The 19,475-nt window shown below is 44.7% G+C and overlaps 1 protein-coding gene across 1 annotated transcript in view; it reads left to right on the forward strand.

The window, feature by feature from the left end:
• The first annotated feature begins 1,013 nt into the window (after positions 1–1,013).
• ACSM5 (acyl-CoA synthetase medium chain family member 5) overlaps positions 1,014–19,475 on the forward strand; it is a 39,026-nt gene continuing 20,564 nt past the window's right edge. The window contains exons 1-6 of the mRNA XM_075528358.1: positions 1,014–1,217; positions 9,093–9,303; positions 9,847–10,054; positions 13,889–14,032; positions 15,840–15,993; positions 17,708–17,787. Of these exons, the coding sequence (XP_075384473.1) occupies positions 1,014–1,217; positions 9,093–9,303; positions 9,847–10,054; positions 13,889–14,032; positions 15,840–15,993; positions 17,708–17,787 (1,001 nt within the window). The remainder of the gene's footprint in view (positions 1,218–9,092; positions 9,304–9,846; positions 10,055–13,888; positions 14,033–15,839; positions 15,994–17,707; positions 17,788–19,475) is intronic.

Here is a 19,475-nt window from a genome sequence, read left to right on the forward strand (position 1 = left end):
AAGCCACAACCTTAAGGTGAGCAGTCACGTGCGCTGTTTGTACCAACGAAGGACCTTTTCAAGATCCCTGGTGTCACAATGGTTCGGTGTTGTGTGGTTCACACCCACCATGCCGCTCATCAGCAGAAACACTAGCGAGCCGCTCCTGGGCAGACACGGTTTAGAAAGCGCAATGGGGTCCTTCTACTCTGTCACGCGGGGTCACTTTGAGTTGAGCCTAACCCAACGGTACCTAACTACAATAACAACTACAAATAGGGATCTTTTAAATCGCATGTGTGACTCACATTAAGGTGACCAGATTTTAACATTGGTAAAGTGGGACACCATCGATAAAACTCATATCCTGGTGAAATAGCCACATCGCAGCCGAAACCCGTATACCCTAGCTTGTCATGCATTTTTTCCAAAAATCGGAGCTTTTTTAAAACGCCATGGGATGCGAGAAAATTTGTTGAAAATCGGGACTGTCGATTTCTCTTAGGCATCACTGCCCTGCAGCCTTTGTCCTTCTGGTTTAGGGTTGGCCACAGTCTGATTGAGGGCGTACTGCTAAAGCGCTCAGTCTTGGGGAGCAGAGTGTTGACTTATTGAACAGCAGACTCACGGACACCCTAGGCAGTGTCCACTTAGCCAATAAGCAAGGCAACCACGAGCTTACTTGTGCAGAGTTATTAATCTGCAGTGAACAGTTTCACATGCCTTTTACTACTGATTAGTAAGTAAGCACAAGGGAGCCCATGCTTACCTTGCTTCCTGGTCATCTGCACCTGTGGCCCTAGCTAGTGAGAGGTGGAGGGGATGGACCGCAGACTCAGTGATAAGCAGTGACTTGACCACATCACACAGCAGTACGGAGACCACAACTCAAGACTGTGTCAGCAAGTCAGCATGTCCTACCAGCACCGCCAGGGCTCACTGCAGCCTTCTCTTCGCTCTCAGCTTGCTCCCCGTGCCCAGCGTTCAGGGGCAATGCTCTCTCCTTTCTCTGGTGGCAGGCAGGCAGCAGCACCATGAGACTATGGCTGAGAAGTCTGCTCCTCCAGAGCCTGAGAAGTTCCCGAGGATTCTGTGGGCCCCCAGGGAGGCCACCCCCCTCACCTGTCCCTTCCGAGATGGTGGCCACCTGGGAAGCCATCAGTCTGGGGAGGCAGCCGGTGCCCGAATACTTCAACTTTGCCCAGGATGTGCTGGATGTGTGGAGCCAGATGGAAAAGGTGAGCCTGCTGGTGTCCTGCTGTACACGGTGGGCACCTGAGACTGACCTCGGGCACCCCCACGAGTTATTGACTTATTGACTTATTGAACTTTTTGAGACTTTAAAACATGTCTCACAACCCAAGCCCTTTGCCACCCAGTCAAATCGACTCCAGTTCACATCGACCCCATGGGATGGTGTAGCACTGTCCCTGTGGGTGACAGAGGCTGTGATGCTTTACTGGAGTAGAAACTCTCATCTTGCTCCCACAAGGTGGCTTGTGCTTGTGCTTAGCAACCGAACAAGGACTCTGCTTTGCCGCCAGGGAAGGCATGTAGGCGTGGAGATTTGGCCCTGGAAGCTTGGTGAGTCGCTCTACCGAAGAACGAAGTAACACATCATCACTGTTATTCATCTGTTTTGTGTGAATTAGGGGGAAATTTTACATTTTAGATGGCTAATTTTTTACACAATAGTTTAAACTAGTCGTCAAACCCCATCTTGTGGATTAACAACTTTATTGAAGCTAATACTTGTCAATAGACCCTGTAGTCTATTCCTTCGTCCTCCCTCTCTTGCCCTCCCCTGCTTGATCATCTCGAAAACTAGGTTCCCTTTGGTATGGAAGACTTTGGCTTGGTGCGTTTTTTTTTCTATTTCTTTTTCTTACAACCATGGTTTCATACAATATTTGTCCTTTTGTGATTTACTAATTTCATTCCATTTAATGTTCTCCACATCAATTCATGCTTTGTGTTTTATAGTTTCATCATTTGGGGGGCTCTGTTTTGTTTTCAGTGATGTGTACTATGCCATTATCCATTCCATAGCATTCCATTCCATTTTTTTTTAATGATACACAGTACTGCCTTTAGGCATGCATAGTGTTCCAATGTCTGGGTACCTATGATGCATGTAGCCAAGCTTCTTTATCCATTTGAGTTAGTTTATTGTGCCAACCTGGTATTAAACACGTGTGAAGTTCATTGAAGGGTGGAGAGATAAATAGCTTAGTGAATCTCACCTTTCTAGTTCTCAGGTCTCTTGCTTTGTGATGGTTGGACCAGGGTGCAGCTGCCTTAGCAGGTCCCTGCTTCAGCTGGCAAGGCTGACTTCCTGCAAGACATCCCCAAGGAGAAGCCACATGGACTTACCCTGATGCAGCCCTGGGTGCTGGAGCAGCTGTGTGGAGACCCCTGCCAGTGCTGAGATGCTTACATATTCACTGACTCGGCTTTCCTCCTGTAGTCGGCATCATAGTGTGTGTTTTGTAAGATGGAGGAGGACTTTGTGGATTGGTGTCGGACATATGGGTTAATGGGTTAATGTTGGACTTGTGGGTTTGGGCAGCACTGGGTTGGGATGTTTTCTTGATGCACACTTAACCTTTATATAAAACTCTCTCTTACACGTGAGCGTGTGTGGATTTGTTTCTCTAAAATATCCAGACTAACACACCATTCTTCTACTTATGGGCATTTCCATCTTCTTGCTATTGTGAACAGCGCTTCAATGAGCACAGGTGTGCCTCTGCTTGTCCGTGCTGACTCTAACATCTTTAGGGCATACTCCCAGCAGAGGGACAGCTGAATTGTATGGCATTTCTATTCCCACTTGTTTGAGGCAGTACCATATTGCTTTCCACAGTGGTGATACATATTTGCAGTCCCACCAGCAGCGTATGAGCATTCCAACCTCCCTGTGCCCTCTCTGGCACTTGTTTCTTTCTGTCTTGTTTTGTCTTGAATTTTTCTGTCACTATTGGTATAAAGTGGGATCTCACTGTTGCTTGGATTTGCATCTCCCAGATGACTAGTGATGACGAATATGTCTTCATATATGTAGCCATTTAATATCATGTGTCCTTTGCCCAATTTTTAGTTGGGTTATTTGTCTTTGCCTTATTTAGTTATTGTAATTTACTATAGATTTTACAGTTTGGTCCCTCATCCATTGCGTCATTGCCAAAAGTCTTCCCCCGGCTCCACGGGTCATTTTTACTCTTCTGATGAAGTCTTTTGATGCACGTAGTGTCTCATTTTAGTAGGGGCCACAATCATGTTTTGCCTTCCTTCATTATATTTGATAGCGTGCCTAAGCCCTGCAATAGGGCACTTATGTTAGTTCCTATTTTCTCACTGATGGCCCTTATAACTCTGAGCTCTAGGTCTTCGATCCACCTTGAGTTCATTTTGGTACATAGGTTGAGGTATGGGTCCTGTTTTATTCTTCCTCCTATGGATTCCCAATTTTGCCAGCGTCATTATTGAAGAGACTATCTCTTTGCCATGTAATGTTTTTGACTCTATTGAAGATCAGTTGTCTGTAGGTGGACAACTGTCTGGGTTTTCTATTCTGTTTCATTGGTCTATGTACCTATCATTGTACCAGTGCGGGGCGCTATTTTTGTGTTAGTACTAATCATTTTTATTGGGCACTCTTGCAGATATTATAACAAACCATAATTCAATTGTATCAAGCACACTTGTACATATGTTTACATCATCATTTACAAAACATTTTCTTTCTACTTGAGCCCTTGGTATTAACTTCTCTTTTCCCCCCCTCTCTCCCCTACCCTCACACCCTTGTAAATCCTTGATCAATTATATATTGTTATTGTTATTTTATATCTTACACCATCCCCTGTCTCCCTTAACCCACATTTCTTTTATTCATCCCTGTTGAGGTGGTGGTAGATATTCAACCTTGTGATCATGTCCCCCTTTCTTGCCACCACCACCCCCCCCCCCACCTCCATGGTATCACTACTCCCACTGCTGTTCCTGAGGAGTTTATATGTCCTGGGTTCCATGTGTCCAGAGCTCTTATCTGTAACAATGTATATACTCCTGTCTAGTCAAATTTTTAAGGTAGAATTGGGTCATAAATGGGGGGGGAGCATTAAAGAACTAGAACAATGTTATGTGTTTCATAGGTGCTACACTGCACCCCAACTAAATTGTCCCTTCCTTATGACCCTTCTGTGAGGGAATGTCCAATTGTCTACAGATGGGCTTTGGGCCTTGTGTTAGTCTAGGTTGACTCGAGAAACAAATTCATAGACACTCACATGTGTATAAGAAAGAGCTTTATATAAAAGAGTAATTGGATATTAAGAAAATATCCCAGCTCAGTCCAGTTCAAATCCATAAGTCCAATATTAGCCCATATGTCCAATACCAGTCTATAAATTCCTCTTCAGACTCATGCAACACATGTAATGATACTGAATGCAGGAGGATCACAGGCCAGGGGGTGAAAAGTCTTGTAGATCCAGAGGCAGTGGGAGCATGTCAGTGCTGGCATGGATCTCCACCTGTCTCCTCCAGCTCCAGGGCTCTGGTGCCATGTGGCTTGTCAACAGGAATGTCTTGCAGGGAGAGTGTATCTGACCTCAAGGGAGCTGTTTATCTCATTCATGCCTCTAAATGAGGTCATCAAGCTGCAACCTGGTTGACACCACCCCTTCACAGGTTGACAGGAAATTATGTAACTGCCACAGGTCTCCACTCCTGACACCCCTCATTCGCATGGATATAATTGTTTGTCTTCAAACTTTTGATACCTGGTACCTAATCCCATCGACACCTTGTGATCACACAGGCTGGTGTGCTTCTTCCATGTGGGCATTGTTGCTTTGAGGCTACATGACTGCTTGCTTAACTTCAAGCCATTAAGACACAGATGCTATATCTTTTGATAGCCAGGCACCTTCAGCTTTCTTCACCACATTTCCTTATGCACCCATTTTGTCTTCAGTGATCATGTTGGGAAGATGAGTAATACAGAATGCCAGGTTGTTAGAATAAAGTTTTCTTGAATTTAGGAAGGCCTTGAGTAAAGGCCTACTATCTTAATACTTAACATATTAACATATGTACATCGACCTATATTCTTATCATTATAAATTAATATATTTACATACATACATGCCTATACCTATACCTCTATAAATGTCTTTCACCTCCTAGTTTTTTCCTCTATTTCCTTTCACTTTCCTCCTATCCCACTATTTTGCTCACCCTTCATTCACCTCTCAGTAAATCCTCTCAGGTACAATGCACTTGATCAAACCCCACTAGGCATTCTACATCATCCTCACCATTGATTCCAGGTCCCTTATTGTTCCCTTGTCCCCGCGTTTGTTGGCTCCACGCTCCCTCTCCCTGCCCCCTCCTCTTCCATGCCCCCCTGTAACTTCCATCCCTTTGTTTTCTCCTTGGTATTGTTTATCTTGCCTATCTTATGTAGACAGACATAGAGAAAAAGAAAAGAAAGAGAAGGTAAAAAAAAAACACATACCTATAGATTGTTCCAAGTCTGTCTGCTGACCCGTATGAATGTTTTCCAATTGGGTTTGATGAGGTGCCAAGCCCTGTTCCCCAAGTCAGAAGTCTAGTTTCAGGATTTCTCAGGGACTTTGTTACTTTGCTCCCCTTGCTGTCCTGTTGCACTTCCTACGTGTTTCATTCTGCTGTGTGGTGGAGGGAAGTCTGAGCACACTTTCCACACTATGTCTCCAGTGCTGCCCCATGTAGTGCTGTGGGTCAGTGAGGGACAGCATGTCTCATGGCAGGGCCAGCCCTATGGTCCTCTCTGTGCCTTGGCTGCTCTGAGCAAAGATGTTGTCCTTAGGGCTTGGTGGGCCTTGAGGTTATCTCTCTCTCTCTCTATCTCGCTCTCTCTCTCTCTCTCTCTTTCTCTCTCTCTCTATCTCTCTCCATTCTATGGTTACCTTTTGGCACCTAACAATAACATAAGTGATGTTAAGGACCCCTGGTGGTAACCACCAGCAGATCAAAGTAAGAAAGACTGAGCTTCCTACTCCCATAAACAGTTACAGATTGAGCTTTCTACTCCTATAAACAGTTACAGATTGAGCTTTCTACTCCAAAAAGCAGTTACAGATTGAGCTTTCTACTCCCATAAACAGTTACAGATTGAACTTTCTACTCCCATAAGCAGTTACAAACTGAGCTTTCTACTCCCCAAAACAGTTACAACCAAACCACATGCTGCCCAGTCCTGGGCCAGTCTCACCATTGTTACATTAGAAACCATTGTTTCAGTCACAGGGTCAATGGAAAGTTTTACTCTTTTCATCAGATCCTCAGAGCCCTAATGATGTAGTGGGCTATGCGATGAGGTGCTGATTGCAAGGTTGTCAGTCTGCGACTACCAGCTTCTCTGTGGGAGAAAGGCAAGACTTCCTACTCCAGAAAAGAGTTACTGTCTCAGAAACCCACAAGGGCAGTTCTATCCTGCTGTCCTGTAGGGTCACTATAAGTCAGAATTGACTTGGATGACAGAGAGTTCAGTCCGTAGGAAAGTTGGAGGGCAATGCAAGTGGTGTGATCTTTTACTGTAAGAAAATAGGATGGGAAATAAAAATATACTTGCATTTGCATAAAGAAAAACTAGAACTATGGAAGAAACTAATCAAAGAACCATAGATACTCGAATATAAGCTGACCCGAGTATAAGCCGAGGTAGCTAATTATTACCTAGGAAACCAGAAAAACTGATTGACTCGAGTATAAGCCTTTGGTGGAAAATGCAGAAGCTATTGGTGAGTTTCAGTCATCAAAACAAATGAAAATAAAATTACTAAAAATTGAGACATCAGTAGGGTAATGTATTTAAATATTTATTTTAAACAAAAAACATAAAGGGCAACAAGTCATTTAACATTAGTAAACCAGCACAGTAAGTGGAAAATAGGTTCAACAAAAACAATAAGGTATCAACAGTGATACCTTAAGAGTACTATTCCCTGAGCTCAATCAGCAACCGAGCTAAAATGTAAAGAGTTAAAATCCTGCAAAACTGGATTCCTCATCATCATCCATATCCCAATGTAGAGCTTCAGCTGGTATTAGGTCATCATAGATGCTGTCCTCACTGAGATCGCCGTCATCACCATCACTACCGTCATTTTCATACAAAGCGCAGTCTTCACTGCCATCCATAGCATTACTAATACTATATTTCTGGAAGGTACGTCGCACCATGTCTTCTGGAATGTCTCCCCATGCATCTCGAACCCACTCTGCTATTAACTCTGTCAGGCTTCATGAGATTTCCTCCTTTTGTTAGTCTGGCTTGACCAGATGACATCCATTCATGCCACATCCTTCGCACATGGTTTTTAAAAGGCTTATTCAAATATACAACCAGAGGCTGCAGTACAGATGTAAGCCCACCTGGAATAATGGCTAGAGCAACTTTACTAGATCTTGTCAATTTTTTTATGTCATCCGCTACGTGGGCTCTGAACATATCTCAAAGAAGTAACGATGGCTTTTTCTTTAAGGCTGCTCCTGGTCGTCGGTTCCAAATTTCTTCCAGCCATTTTTTTGTTCTGTCTTCATCCATCCAGCCTTTAACATGTGCACACACAGTAATTCTTGGTGGGAAATTGATCTTTTTAGGCAAAGTCTTTCTTTTAAAAATAATGACAAGACACAGCTTACTTCCATTAGCCAAACATGATAGAACAACTGTAAAGTGTTGTGTTTTTTTTTTCATTTCTGTGGTTTTGAGAAAATGGATTTTTCTCCTAAACTTGTCACAGTTCTGTTGCTTGGAAGATCAAAAGTCATGGCAGTTTCATCCATATCCCCAATATCTGCCAGGTCATAATTATATATCCTTCTTTGTTTTATAATAAATGACTGGAATGACATACAGTAATTTTTTTTCAAGGTCTGGTGGCAATTTCTGGGAAATCTTTGTTCTTTTTCTTAAACATAGTAGGCCAAACCTATTCATGAAGTGGGTGCACCATCCAGCTGATGCAGCAAATTTTTCAATGCCTGGTGCTTTATATTTGTCATCCTTAGCTATTTGTAGAGCACGTATGCGGATTCCCATGCGTGTTACGCAGTAACCATTTTGACGACACTCCATAACCCATTTATGCAATTCACTCTCTAGAACCCCATAAAAAGATGTTAAACCACTACAAGTTTTATTAGCTTTTGGAATCTGTTCCCAGTCAGCTTTCATTTTCTGCCACTCCTTCACTTGCTTTTCGTCAACACAGAATTCCCTACTTGCAATACTGTTATTGCTCTTTTCTGCTCTTGACACAACCTTCATTTTGAAACCAGCCTCATACGACTGGCGTTTTTGTTTTGGTCCAAGAGTATCAATTTCTAATAGGATAAAAAAAATAAAAGACTTTGAAAAAGAACTTTCATGGTAATGTGCGGCCCCCACCCCCCACCCCGCAACGTGTTAGCTGGGAGGAGTGGGGGGGGGGCGGCGGGGAGTCCATGCGGGCGGGGGATGCAGGATGTGAATTAACACAGAGACCAGAGGGGAGGGAGAGACGGAGCACAGCCACAGACACATCCTTACCAGTTCAGCTGCCAGCGTAAGTGAATCACTACGGGTGTTTCTGTGAATTGGAGCCATCCACGTCATAGGATGGCTCTGATTGGTTAGATGTGAGTAAACAAGCATTCAAAGCCCTACAGTGTCAACGGGGCTTTGAATGAACAGCAGAGAAATGGCAATCACTGGCGAGATAACTGGCACTCATCCCTTTACCTCGGGGGTGGGGGGTAGGGGGGTGGGGAGGGCAACAAGATGTTACACCTCGCCAGGGTACCACTGACCCGTGCATAAGCTGAACCCGTTTTTCAGCACATTTTTGGGGCTGAAAAACTCGGCTTATACATGAGGATATATGGTAGTTACACATCTAGGCAAATATAGATAGCACACATGATGGGAGCCAACATCTCAATTCCTTTCCATATTGTTCTGATTTTTGTGACTCTTCTAACTAGTTGAAAACAATAAAAATTTTAACTAGTTTTTTTTAATGAAACAAATATCTTTTAAACAAGCAACTTTTATTTTGTTTCTGCCTACTATTATGTAGGCTGGACACCGACCTCCAAACCCTGCATTCTGGTGGGTTGATGGCCTGGGAACAGAGGTCAAGTGGAGCTTTGAAGAACTGGGGAAGCAGTCCAGGAAGGCGGCCAATGTGCTTCAGGGCATGTGTAGCCTGCAGCCTGGGGACAGGATGATGCTGGTGCTCCCTCGGATCCCAGAGTGGTGGTTGGTGAGTGTGGCGTGCATGCGGACAGGTGAGTAAGCACGGCTAGATGTTCTGGGTCAGGGCCTATACAACCCACCAGAACTTTTTTGTCTGGAGAACAGATCAAAACGACTCTACAGGGGAGGGAGATGGTTTCTTCCTACCTTGTTGCTCAACTATCTGAAATGTGGGTTGTTTACAGGAACTAGGCAGTGGTGCAAATGAGGAAAGCCAGATACCCCTCGCCTCTTCTAACAGTAGCAGCTGCTTCTCAGCTTCAACCGAATGCTTCGGGGCAGGACGAGGGCCAATATTACCACAACTTATGATTTTGGAGTAGGTCTTGCATAATAGATATGATCATTATTATCTAATACCCAGGGCTGTAAGGGTTAAATGAGATCAGGCAAAGCCTTTAACTCCACAAACATTTTTGAATATCACTGTTATCTTTTTCAGCTCATACAATCCAACCCTCTCCAGCCCCATTTTCCTCCCATCTCCCCAGGGGGTTACTAGGTTTAGACCTGTCCACAGAGGTCTCTCTCTTCCCCTACTGCCAAGCCATCATCTCCTCTTTGTGTGGTGTCAGGGGCCGTCATGATCCCTGGTGTCTCCCAGCTGACGGAGAAGGACCTCAAGTACCGGCTGCGGGTATCCAGGGCCAAGACCATTATCACCAGTGACGCCTTGGCTCCTCGGGTGGATGCCATTAGTGATGACTGCCCCTCCCTCCAGACCAAGCTGTTGGTATCAGATAGCAGTCGGTCTGGCTGGCTGAATTTCAGGGAGCTCCTCGGGTAAGTTGGGGCTCTCCAGGAGAACGTACACACAATGAAGTCAAGGCATTCATTCCCCTTGAGACAAGACAAAGCATTGCTGGTTGCACGCAGGGACTGAAAGCAGAGGGGGACGTTCACTTTGGTAGCCAGCCTGATCTGAGGCATGCTCCTGATGAACCACTGCAAGGTTGTCCAAGGTCACTCGCTCACTCAGCACTGGAGGTGTCACTAGCTTTGCTGTGTCTCATTTGCCTCTACAGGAGGCCTGGCAGTACAGTGGGTTGCCTGTTGGGCTGCTAATCACAAGGTCAGCAGTTTGAAATCACCAGCTGTTCTACCTGAGAAAGACAGGGCATTCTATTCCCATAGTTACAGTGAGAAACCCACAAAGGTGCCTGTACTCTGTCCTACAGGGTTACTATCAATTGGAAGCTACTGGATGGCAGTAACTCTTGTTGGTTTTCAGGGATTCTTTTTGGTATTTGTCTCCATAATGGCGATGATAGTTAAAACACTGCCATCGGTTGATTTTGACTCATAGAGACTCAATAGAACAGAATAGATCTGCCTTATAGGGTCTCCAAGGCTGTAACTCTGTATGGAAGCAGAGTGCCACATCTTTCTCTGATAGACTCACTGGTAGATTCAAACAACTGACCTTCTAGATAGTGTCATGCACTTAACTAGCTATTACACAGCTATTGCCCAGAGTAAATAAAAAATCTACATGGTGTGGTCAATACACAGTTGGTAGTTCATTATGAAATAAATAAGAGATGCTATGTATTAAGAATACAGAGTCACTGGACCATGAAGAACTAATCGACATTCAACCATTTCAAAAGGTAGCATATGAGCAAGAATCAATGGTAATGAAGGAAGAAGTTCACACTGCACTGAAAACAAAAACAAAGTTCCAGAAATTGGTGGATACCAATGGGAATGTTTCAACAAGCTGATAAAGTGTTGGAAGCACTCACTCTTCTATGTGAAGAAATTTGGAAAACAGTTATTTGGCCAGCCGACAGGAAGAGATCCATACTTGTACCTATTCCAAAAAAAAGATGAACCAACAGAATGCTCGAATTATCAAATAATATTATGAATAGTATATACAAGTAAATTTTTGCTGAAGATCATCCAACAATGGTTGCAGAAGTACACTGGTAGGGAGCTGCCAGAGGTTCAGACCAGATTGGAACAAGGGATCTCAATTCTGATGTCAAATGGCTCTTGGCTGAAAGCAGAGAATAACAGAAAGATATTTACTTCTGTGTTTCATTGACCATGCTAAGGCATTTGACTACATGGTTTCATAACACACTATGGATAGCTTTGAGAAAAATGGGTATCTCAGAGCACTACATTATGCTCATGCCAAAATTACATGAATCAAGAGGCAGTTGTGGGAGCAAGACAAGAGAATACTGCATGGTTTAAAATCAGGAATAGTGTGTGTCAGGATAGTATCTCATCACTATACTTATTCAAAATGTACACTGGGCAAATAATCAGAGAAGCTAGATTATCTGAAGAAGAATACAGCATCAGGATTGGAGGAAGGTTTATTAATAACCTGAAATATGCAGATGACACAACTTTGCTTGCTGAGAGTGAGAAGGACTTGAAACATTTGCTGATGAAGATAGAGGATTACAGCCTTCCGTATGGGTTACAAATCAATGTCAAGAAAACCCAAATCTTTACATCTGGACCAATAGATAGCATCGTGATAAATGGAGAAAAGATTGAAGTTTTCAAGGATATCTTCTTGTTTGGATCCACAATCAATGCCCATAAAAGCAGGAATCAAGAGACCAAATGATGCATTGCCTCATGTAAATCAGCTGCACAAGACCTCTTTTTACAGTGTTGACAAGGAAGGTTGTCACCTTGAGTACTAAGGTGCGCCTGACCCAAGCCAAGGTCTTTTCCATTGCTTTATATGCCTCTGAAAGTTGGACATTGGATAAGGACGACCAAAGAACAATCAATGCATTTGAATTGTAGTGCTGGCTAAGAAGATTGAGCTTACCATGGACTACCAATAACACGCAAACAAATCCGTCTTAGAGGAAGAATGGGGTATTGAGACTTGTCTCGTGTACTTTGCACATGTTGTCAGCAGAGGTCTGTCCCTGGTGAAGAGTACCATGTTTAGTAAAGTAGACAGGCAGCAAAAACGAGGAAGACTCTGGACAAGATGAGTTGACACCATTGTTGCATCAATGGGCTCAACCATAAGTACAGTTGGGAGGATGACACATGACTGGGCAATGTTCTGTTTACATAGGGGCACTATATGTTGGGACCAACTCAACGGCACCTAAGAACAACATGTAAGAAGCCCTGCTGGTGTGGTGGGTTAAGTATTAACCTACTAAGTGCAAGGTTAGTGGTTCAAACCCACTAGCTGCTCCTCAGTAGAAAGGCGAAGCTGTTTGCATCTGTAAAGATTTACAGTCTTGGATATCCTAAGGATACTAACTATACAACGGATTGCCAGAAAAAAATAAGCAAAATTCTCTTGGAAGAAGTATGTCTAGAATGCTAATTGGAAGCAAATGTGAGATTTCATTTCACTGACTTTGGACATATGATCATGAGGGAACGGTCCCTGGAAAAGGACATTATGCTTGGTCAAATAGAAGGACAGTAAAACAGGAGCCGCCGCTCAGATGGAGGGACAGTGGCTGCCACACGGGACTCAAACAGGGTAATAACTGTGAGGATGTCACCGGACTGAGCAGTGTTTCGTCTCTTGGGCATAGGGTCACTGGGAGGTGAAACAGTGCCTCACAAGAACCCTGAGTCCATTCCGACCCATGGTTAACCTGGAAACAGTTCCAGGGCTGTAAGTCTTCACGGGACCAGGCAGCCTCATCTTTCCCCCTTGGTGCAGCTGGTGGGTTCAAAGTGCCGAAGCAGCAGTAGCAGTCCAAAGCTCACCCAGCAGTGCCACCAAGGCTCCTATGACAACAACACATTCAAAAAGTCTCTTTTCATTTTAGACAGGGCAAGGCAATGGTATTTTTGTCGTTGTTTTCACTTTCCAGTTGTAAGTTGATTTCATCTGTGTCCTTAACTAGTTAACAGTAGTACAGTTGCTGTCTTTAAGTGGTGACACGTGTTTGAAGGTTCTTGTGGTTGGGGGCCAGCAAATCAGCTCTGAACAAAACACTACCGGGTCCTGCACCATCCTTAGCCACCAGAAGCGTAGGAGAATAAATTTCTGTTCTTTAGAGCCTCCTGTTTGTGGCATCGGTGAGACACCAGCACACAGAATTTAAGATACCAGATAATTCTAAGGTGCAGTCAGAATTGAGAACCTGTGGGTTAGATGATTGTCCATACTACTTCAGGATTTATCCAGATCTTAAGCCTCCAAATTTGGGGTGCCCTTTTTGTAGAGACGATCCCAAAGTCATCAGACCTGGTGTGGAAGAGAGGGGAGGCCATGCCCAATGAGGTAGGCACATGGGCCTGTGTGTGACCCACCAGAAAGTCCTCAAGCTCTGGCCAAAGAGGATGGGCTCTTTCGACTTGAGTCTTTTCACCATTTGGAGCCTCACTTTCCTGCCCCACAGAAAGGTTTTAGCACCTGCCCAGTGAGGGGGTGGTAAGGATGAGAGACAGTGCAAGCATGTGCTCTCACCACGATGCTTGACCATGGGATGCATCAAAATAGCAGCCAGTATTATGGTTATAAATAGCCGAGAGCTTAAAAACAAACCATGGGGGAGGGGAGAATGTAAGTAAAGGGTAATCGGAACTTTCCATGAACTTTTGGAAGCACTCCTATGTTCTTGGTATTGCTGTTATTTTTATGACTGGCACGTTCACGTTTTACAGAGAAGCCTCTGCAGAGCACAGCTGCGTGAGGACCAAGAGTGGAGACCCACTGGCCATCTACTTTACCAGTGGCACCACCGGAGCACCCAAGATGGTCGAGCACTCCCAGGGGAGCTACGGTCTGGGTTTTGTGGCCAGTGGAAGGTACGGGGGGGGGGGGGGGTAGCTCGCTTGGTGAGTCCAAGACACAGACAGTTGGCAAGTGAGCTGGGGAGTGGGAACCAGCCAACAGAGTTGTAGAAGGTGAAGTCGGAGCTGACCCAAGGGGCTATTCAGGTGGGAGAGTGGAGATTCTCTCATTTAATCTGATGAAGTCAAGAAGCCAGTTGATGGCCTTCAGCAAACACGTGATGTGATTTGATTTTTTTTTAAAGGACCACCTGGAATGCTGAGTAAAAAGAAAAGTGTAGTAGGAAATGGATTTGGCAGGAGATCATTATACTGAGAGACCATGGTAGTAAGAGATAAGGGAAACAGCAATGGAAGGACTCAGAAGAGATCAGATTCTGAACGGATTTGGGATTCTGAACGGCAGGCCTAATAGTATTTTCAGACAGAGTCAATATGGGATCAGAGAGGAAGAGAAGAGTCAAAAAGATGATTCCATGGTTTGTGTGCAGTCGGAATCATCGAGAAGGGAGTCTGTGAGATTGACTGTTCAAATGGAAAGAAAACCAGGCACTCATTTTTGACGCAGGAAGTGTGAGATGCCTGTTAGACATCTCCATACGGGTAAATAAATTGTAGAACCAACACACACAACACTTTCAAAGACCGATCTTTCAAATTCTCAGGTCTTTCTTCCCAAGAACCACTTGGTGGACTTGAACCCCCAACTTTTGGATTGGCAGCTGAGCACCTGAACCATTTGCACCATTCGGGGGCTCCAGACATCACTGTACCCATAGTTAAAGGGGGATATGCTGAGAAGGTAGTTAGATATCCAGTAAAACTTACAAAGTCTAGATCCTGGGGAAAAAGGAAACCTGTCAGAAAAGGGGTGCTCAAATTTTTTTCTACCTAAATGAGCAATGGAAAAGTGTCAATAACACATCTGCCACAGGTAGAAAACTTGAGAGGTTGGGAAAAGGCAGGCACACTATGTTCTGGCTCTCACAGGTTGGGCTAGCATCTATAAGAGAGATTCACGCTGAAGCATCAGCAGCAAAGTGGTGTTGAAAGCTATTGAGCAGGGAGAAAAGGTCTAAGGACTGGGTATTTTGACATTGAGGAGACCTTGAATACGAGGACCAAAGAGCCAGTGGGAAGCTAGAACTGCAAAATTGAACCATTTTTTTCTGTCTTCCATGTTTTCGAGAACCCTTTCCCCTTCCTAGGGTGGCCTCCGTTCATGCCTCCCCCATGTAACTAACACCCCATAGGTTTCCATCTAACCCAGGTGTTACTTCCTATACAAAAGCATTTCTGAGACCCCACCTCAACCCTCCCTGGCTCTGTGTTAGATTGTCTGTCCTGACACCAGGTTCTGTATTTCCTCTTGCGATGTATGTTCTTCAGGGTGTTCCCGTGTGTTTGTTATATTTATTGAACTACAAGCTCTTTAAGACAAAACTTCCTGTTCATTTCCATATCCCTAATGTCCATCATAGGCTATGTGCCAATTAATGTTGACTGAGTAAGCAAAGTTAGCTTGTCACAGCACATTGAGATGATTTGTTCTCTCCTGTATCACTCGCTAGACTGTGAACTCCTTGAAAATAGGGGATTTGTCTTTTAAAAAATCTGGATTTTATAGCCTAGGACATACATAATTAGAAGGTACTCAATAAACACTTGCTGAGCAAATGATTGGCTTCATGGGTCTTTTCCACATTTGATCGGCATAAGTGAGGCCCGACTATGGGCAGGCCTCTGATTACAGGGGGAAGACGGTTGAATCCTTTTGAAAGGCATAGGGATTCCTGAGAATACTGATTTTATTTCTTGGCAGGCGGTGGGTGGCCTTGACCGACTCAGACATTTTCTGGAACACAACTGACACTGGCTGGGTGAAGGCGGCCTGGACCCTCTTTTCTGCGTGGCCCCAGGGGTCCTGCGTCTTTGTGCATGAACTTCCTCGTGTGGATGTCAAAGTTATCCTGAATGTAAGCTATAAAACTGTTAGGTCTCTCTTGTGGGAGAAATCTACCTCAGTCGTTGGCTTCACGTGAGAAAGAATTCACGCCAAAGCCTGGTTTGTGATCCAAGTGAGTTTTATGAAGGTTAGAAGCAGTTTCGGGTTTTACAGTAAATGGAACACGAGCCAGACAGAGTCCACGGCATGGTTGCATGGGACTGTGACCCGGCCACACTGAACTGTGTGGCAGCCATGGGGGGAGAGAGCCAGAGAGAAAACTTCTGGCTTTTCAGGGCCTGTTGGAAGGTGTGGTCAACGATGCTGTTTGACCCCACTGACTGAATTAAGTCCACCTGGCCTAGATGGGATCCCACCCAGGTTTACCAGCTTCCTGTTTCAAAGACTTGAATGTGTGTATGCCCTCCTGCCTTGAGCAGCTTCCAACTTCCTGTTGGGGGGGGAGAGGAAGGGAGGCTTTGACATGTAGAGAGACAACCCTTTGTTCTGCCTCTAGCTACCTAACAAAACCACCATGATGTGTTGAGTGCCAATGAGTGAGAAAGAGGTTTCAAGTTTGTAAGAGAAACAGCATGAATCATTGGCACAGCCAATGCTTATATTAACTAGCAAGCTCTCAGCAACTTCCATAATCTGGCTTCTATTCACCTGGTAATCTTTTTATGTTGCCCATTCTCTATCTAGATCCCTGGACGTAAACTCATCCTATTTTTCCATGCTGTGTATTTCCTGAATAAGTGCCTCCCCTCCCTCCCTCTCTCTCCCTTCATGATCCTGTCAAGACTGTATTTAGTTTTTAAAAGCTTGAGCAAAGTCAAAATTGACCCCCCCGCCCAAGTCCATGTGGTAACATCCATTAGGTTGGGCATGATTATTTTGCTCAATCTAAACCTCTGATCACTCCTGGCCAGCCTCCAGGGCCTTCTCATGGGGAGGGGAAGGAACTGATGCCCCAGTAAGACCATGGGGCATATTCTTTCTGTCTGCTGTCCATAGTCTAACTACCATTTCTTAATACAGAGGGCCCATCTGCCCATGCTCCACCCATAGTGGAATCCTGGTGACGTAGTGAGATACATGTTAGATTGCTAACTGCAGGGTAAGCAGTTAGAACCCACCCCACGGCTCCTCAAGACATTTCTTACTTCCCCAATGTTTCACGGCTCAGAAATCCTAAAGAACATATCTACTCTGCCCTATAGGGTCACTATGCACAGAATCGGCTTGATGGCAGTCAGTTTGATGTGTACCCTCTAGTTGTTTATAGCTCAAACTGTGCAGTCCATCAAGCCTGTCCTCGGATCCATCATCTCCACTTGTTAGCTGTGTGACCCATAAGTCATTCCACATCTGCTTCCTTATCTGTAAGAAAACAATACCTCTTCATAGGATTGTTGTGACGGTGCTTCCCACAGAGTGCTTGACTCAAGCAAGGGAGGGAAAGTACACATGCCCAAGACAATAGTCATTTCAGAGCCTAGTCTGGATGTGACAGACCTCTGCAGTTGGCTATTGGTCACACAGGCTGATCTTGGTCCAGTTCAAAGGGGACTCCACACGGATCTGGAAGATATTAGGAGGTAGGGTCATGAGGGGACCTCTTGGAGGCTGCCCCCCCACCCCCCAACACATAGACTTTGCAGTCATAATAGCATAAGGACCCAAAGCATCTCTGGCAAGTTCCACCTCAGTGACTCATCATCCAACCTTTGTTTTTTGTTTAGACTCTTGCCCGATTTCCTATTACCACTCTCTGCTGTGTTCCCACCATCTTCCGGCTGCTTGTGCAGGAGGATTTGACCAGGTACGGCCTCTCTGTTCAGTACTTTGGGGGCCTCGTGTTTTAATTCAGTGCTGTCGAGTGGGCTCTGACTCATAGGGACCCCATGTACAATAGAAGGAAGCAATGGTCAGCTTGGTCCTGAGGCATCTGAACAATTGTTCTTATGTTTGAGGCCATGGCTGTAGTCACTGTGTCAATTCGTCTACTTGAGAGCCTTCATCTGTTTTGCTGCCCCTCCACTTTATCAAGTATGATGTCATTTTCCATGGGCTGGTCGTCCCTGACAACATGTCCAAAGTACTTGAGATGAAGCCCCGCGACCCTTCTTTTTTTTAATTGAAAGATCATTTTATTGGGGGCTCTTACAGCTCTTATAACAATCCATACATCAATTGTATCAAGCATATTTGTACATATGTTGCTATCATTATTTTCTAAACATTGACTTTCTATTTGAGCCCTTGGTATCAGCTCCTCTTTTCCCCACCCACCCTTGTAACCCCTTGATAAATTATAAATTATTATTTTCATATCAAACACCGATTGCTGTCTCTCTTCCCTGTGGTTTCTATTGTTGGTCCCCCTGGAGGAGAAAGGATGTGTGGTTATGTGTTGATCATTGTGATCAGTTCCCCCTTCCTCCCTTTCTTGCCCCATCTTCCCCCTACCCTCCTGGTATTGCTACTCCCATTCCTGTTCCTGAATTCCGTGTGTCATGAGTTCTTGTCTCTTATCTGTACCTGTGCACATGCTCTGGTCTAGCTTGCAGTGAAAGGCAGAACTGGAGTCAAGTTAGTGGGGAGTGAGGAAGGCTCAAGGGACATTGTGGGTTTCATCAGTGCTTTACTGCGACCTGATTGATTCATCCCTTCCTTGGGACCCTTCTGTGAGGGGATGTTCCATTGTCTATAGATGGGTTCTGGGTTTCTGCTCCAACCCCCTTAATTCTCAACACCATGGGTTTGTTTGCTTGTTTGGGGTCTTCGGATGCCTGTTCAGGATGCCCAATCCTGTTGGCAACTCATGATCACACAGGCTGTGGTGCTTCTTCCATGTGGACTTGTTGCTTCTCTGCTAGATGGCCACTTGTTTAACTTCAAGCCTTAAGACCCCAGATGCTATATCTCTTGATAGCCAGGTGCCATCTGCTTTTTTTCACCACATTTACTTATGCATCCATTTTGTCCTCGGGGATCATGCTGGGAGGGTGAGCATCACAGAATACCAGGTTATTAGAACAAAGTGTTCTTGCATTGAGGCAGGGCTTGAGCAGAGGCCCAAAGTCTGTCCACTATCTCAGTGTATTGCCATATAAATATATGTGCATAGGCCAATACCTTTATTTTTATGAATTAATGTATTTACATATATACACACCTATGTTTATACCACGATCCATAGCTTTGCTTCCCTAGATCGTTCCTCTGTTTCCCTTTACCTTCCTCCTGCCTCACTATCATACTCGCCCTTCTTCTGCCTCTTGGTTGTTCTTTCGGAAGTCCATGGTACTTTCACTATTCTTTGCCAGCATCAAAACGGGGGGCCTAAGGATGTGAATGTATGCCACCAAACTCATAGCACCCAGACCTCTCATGCCACCTCTCTCTTTCCCTCTATCCCTTCCTCTTTTTTTCTCTTACACACATTCCCTAAATAAGCACTCAGGCACACCCACTCCTCTATCAAACTCACTTGTGTATGCACACACA

The sequence above is a fragment of the Tenrec ecaudatus genome, chromosome 12, assembly GCF_050624435.1.
Source record: "Tenrec ecaudatus isolate mTenEca1 chromosome 12, mTenEca1.hap1, whole genome shotgun sequence".
Taxonomy (NCBI): Eukaryota; Metazoa; Chordata; class Mammalia; order Afrosoricida; family Tenrecidae; genus Tenrec; species Tenrec ecaudatus.